Below are 4078 nucleotides of genomic sequence, written 5' to 3'. Positions count from 1 at the left end.
ATTCATTCCCAGACGTTCAGCTTTCGTGTTTTCTGTCCTCGGCCCGGCAGCATCCAGCCCAGTTGAGCAGAGCGGGGACCCCAGAGGAGAGTTCGTGTGAAGGAACCATGAAGTGCAAGGCCTTTTGTGGTGGGCTGATGGCACTTCTCACAGCCCAGCTTGATGTGTCGATTTGGAATGCACTGGGCTGCACGTAACGAGAAGTCCACAAACAGTGGGGCTTATTTTTCTCCTATTTTAAGGAATTTTGGCCTAGGTGGTGCCATCAGCGATCCAGGCTCCTCTCGTCTGTCTTTCTGCTCCCCATTTTCAGCTTGTGTCTTCCTCCTTGTGCTTGCAACATGGCTGCTGTGCCTCAGGATGTCACATCCATGTTCCAGCACGAAAATGGAAGGGCAAAAGGCAAGTGTACTGTGACCTTTCTCTATAAAGAAAACAGCAGATTTCTTTGTGGCCTTCTGTGTGCATCTTGGTGGCCGCAACTGTGACACATGCCAAGTCTAGCTACAGGGGAGCTTGGGGAGTTGAGTGTTTTAACTGGGCACAAGCAAAATTGGGGTTCTCTTGGTAAAGAGGAGGGTGAATGGAAACCAGTATCATCCGTGTATGAATGGGTTCGTCGCCTCAAACAGGTCGTCCACCACCCGAAAGGCAGGGGCCGTGTCTTGTTCGTCCCTGTTCCCCTCACAGCAGCAGGCATGGCGCCCGGCACATGGAGTGCTGAACTGAACAGTTTTAGGGGAGCTCTCACTCTGCTCTTAGGGAGGAGCTGCTGATCTGAAGGCAGAGGTCCAGCCCTTGCTCTCAGGGAGCCCCTGGTCAGATGGGGAGGCACAGCCCCCCGCCCCCTACTGAGGCCGCCAGCACGGACGTGTGCACATGTGCAGCCCCGCACTGCTGGACAGAAGGGTGGCACGCAGCTTCTCCGGCATGCGCTCCGAACGTACAAGGATGGAGCAGCGGAGGCCAGCAGGAGGCCGCAACGTCCCCCGCTCCAGGGCCATTTGGCCAAAGTGAGGAGAGGCCCCGCAATGCCTCCCAGAGCTCCAGCTGCCAAGAGCAAAGCCTGGAGTTTGGTTCTCATCCAGGCAGGTCTAGAGGAAGCAAATGGCAGCCCAAGGGGGTTTCATTCCCAGCTGAAGGGCAGAGGTGTGACTCTCCGCGGAGTCCAGGAGGCCTGCTCAGCGGCAGCTTCCCTCCACTGGGGCAGAGGGCCCGCCCGAGGTTCCCCGGGGAAGCCACAGTGGTCACTGTGGTCGAGTCAGCGGCCTCCCTAGGAGCCATCTCCCTGGGCCTCACTTCCCTCCCATTCTCGGGCCCCACTGGTCTGAAACGTCCCGAACACTGAGTTAGGTGCCAGCTCCGCCAGCTCCTGCCTCTGCGGCTTCAGTTGCCTCTTCTGTAAAACGGGATGATGGGTATACCCACCCACGCACCCACCTGTCACAGGAACACAGCTGGGACGGAAGGAGAGAGGGCAAGTGGATGTCTGCTTGCTCAGTGACCGCTGGGCCCCTGTCCTTCCGTAAGATTCCTTCTGACCAGATTCCATCTTAAGGTGTTGGGTTTTCTTAAAATGGTGTTCACTGGTAACGTGGCCACACCATGTTAGGCTGCAGGGCCCCAAACTAGCCCAGCTCTGCCCCCTCTCCCTCCTGCCCCGAACCCAGGGCCCCATGGGGCCACCCCCTGCCTGACAGGGGAGAGAAGCAAATGAGTCCCCCCTCCGTGGGCTCTTCTGCCCTGGCCCTTTGAGGTTCCAGCCCAGCAGGCCTGGAATTCTGGCCACGGTGACCTAAGTTGCTGCTCCGCCAAGCTGGCCATGAAGAGTTCAAGTCCAACTCTGGGAGCCAGGAAGCTCAAAGCTGGAGTTTAAAGAGCCGCCCTAGACCCCAGAACCCCACTGCGTGGGTCTCTGTATGGCTCCTCACACGTGACGACATGGCCCCAGACGATGTGCCTCCGCCCTGCTCTACCCGGGACAGAAGGACGGGGAGGGCAAAGTGCAGGGGGATGGGGGCGCCCCCGCACCAACCCCGGGGGGCTGGCAGGATGTCAGCTGCTGTTGGGCACCGGGCCACGCTTCCTCATGTTGTCAGGCTGTTTGCAGAGTTGGATGAGGTAGCCCAGCCGTCGCCTGCCCCGTGTCACTGCCCTCAGCTACCTTCAGGTGTCGGGGGCTTCGCTGCAGAGACAGCGTAACGTAGAGTCTGCAAAGGCAGTGGAGCCCACTCTGCTGCTGGAGCCTCCTGCACGAGCCTGGGCTTGTCAGCTTCGCTCCGACTGCCAGAAACAGTGTCCTGAGGGTCTGGAGGGAGCAAAAGTCACGCGGCCGCCCCAGGAGGCTCCTTGGAGCGCGTGGCACCGTGTGTGTAACACTTGATTGAATGCTAATTCACCTAGCATGTGATTCTCCCAGTTACAATGCATAATTCAGTGGTTTTATTATGCTCACGGAGTTGTGTGTCCATCATCACAGTCTATATTAGAACATTTCATCACTTTTCAAAAAGGAACTCCAAGCCCAAAGCACCCACTTCTCCGTCCCCAGCCCCCACCCCTCCCACTACCCCCAGCCCTAGGCAACCACTAATCTACTTTCCATCTCATAGAGTTTCCTATTCTGGACATTTCATAGAGATGGAGTCATACGCTATGTGGCCTTTTGCGACTGGCTTATTCGTCTTAGCATATCTTCAAGGTTTATTCATATCGTAGCATGAATCATTACTTTTATTGTCAAATAATATTCCATTGTATGGATATGCTACATTTTTCAGATTTATTCGTCAGTTGGCGTCCATTGAGTTGTTTCACCTTTTGGCTACTGTGATTAATGCTGCTCTAAACATTTGTCCGCACGTTTTTGTGTGGACGTACATTTTTATTTCTCTTGGGTACGTGCCTAGGAGTGGAATTGCTGGGTCGTATGGGGAGCTACGTTTCATCACTTGAGCTGCTTCCCACAGCGGCTGCTCCGTGTTCCGTGCCCGCCAGCGCTGTGTGAAGGTTCCAGTTTCTCCACATCCATGTCGACACCTGGCGCTGTCTTTTTTAATTGACCCATTGTAGTGAGTGAGGAGGAGAATCTCGCTCCGGTTTTGATTTGCGTTTCCCTGCTGACTGCTGATGTCGGGCACCTTTTCATGGGCTCGTTGGCCGTTTCCTGGAGAGGCGCCTATCCAGATCCTTTGCCCATTTCTTAAATTGGGTTATTTGTCCTTTTTATGATTGAGCTGTAAGAGTTCTTTATATATTCCAGGCAGAAGCTCCTTATCAAATCTGTGATTTGCAAACATTTTCTCCCATTCCCTGGCTTGTCTTTTTATTTGCTTGATGGTGTCCTTTGAAGCACAAAAGTCTTTAATTTTAATGAAGTTTAATTTATCCATTTTTCTTCCGTTGCTCATGCTTTTGGTGTCATACCTTGCTTCGTGATTTTAATCCAGTGCTTTTCACTGTGGCGGCAGTGGGGCAGATGATGGGCTGGGAAGTCTGGTGGGCTCTGGTGGGCTCATTTCAGCAGGGACAAGTGTTAGGGACCCGTCGGCTTCCTGGACCGTGGGGGTCACAGGATCACCAGGCCTCTAGTGTTTTTGTACTGGGGACCTAGCCACTTTAGGGCAGGGATAGACATTTAATCGAGGACTTCGTTTAATGACGGACTTACTCCCCCGGTTGGATCAATAAAACTGAGAGGCTGAGAATAGGGACTCTGGAGCCAGGTGGGCCTGGGTTCGAATCCTGGGAATGCCCCTGAGTCACATGGGAGCTTGGGAGAGAAATGTCATCTCTCTGAATGAACCCTGACTCCTCATCTGTCGAAGGGGTAGGAATAGGGTCCCTTCCCGGCATTCGGGGCTGGCAGAAAGCTAGGACCCCGGGAACTAACGCACCCCTCTGCCCGCAGCCATGAAAGCCGACCGGAAGCGCCTGAAGGGAGAGAAGACCGACCTGGTGAGCCAGATGCAGCAGCTGTACGCCACGCTGGAGAGCCGCGAGGAGCAGCTCCGCGACTTCATCCGCAACTACGAGCAGCACCGCAAGGTCAGGCCCCGCCCCCGGCCCCCCCCACTCC

The 4078-nt window shown here is 55.1% G+C and overlaps 1 protein-coding gene across 2 annotated transcripts in view; it reads left to right on the top strand.

The window, feature by feature from the left end:
• KAZN (kazrin, periplakin interacting protein) overlaps positions 1-4078 on the top strand; it is a 123554-nt gene that overhangs the window by 57587 nt on the left and 61889 nt on the right. For both annotated transcript variants that reach the window (XM_025048544.1, XM_025048543.1), the window contains one exon: positions 3911-4047. In XM_025048544.1, coding sequence (XP_024904312.1) covers positions 3911-4047 — 137 coding nt within the window. The remainder of the gene's footprint in view (positions 1-3910; positions 4048-4078) is intronic.

The sequence above is a fragment of the Pteropus alecto genome, unplaced genomic scaffold, assembly GCF_000325575.1.
Source record: "Pteropus alecto unplaced genomic scaffold, ASM32557v1 scaffold125, whole genome shotgun sequence".
Taxonomy (NCBI): domain Eukaryota; kingdom Metazoa; phylum Chordata; class Mammalia; order Chiroptera; family Pteropodidae; genus Pteropus; species Pteropus alecto.
Note: the sequence above shows the minus strand (reverse complement) of the source record. Positions and strands in the feature narration are given on the sequence as shown.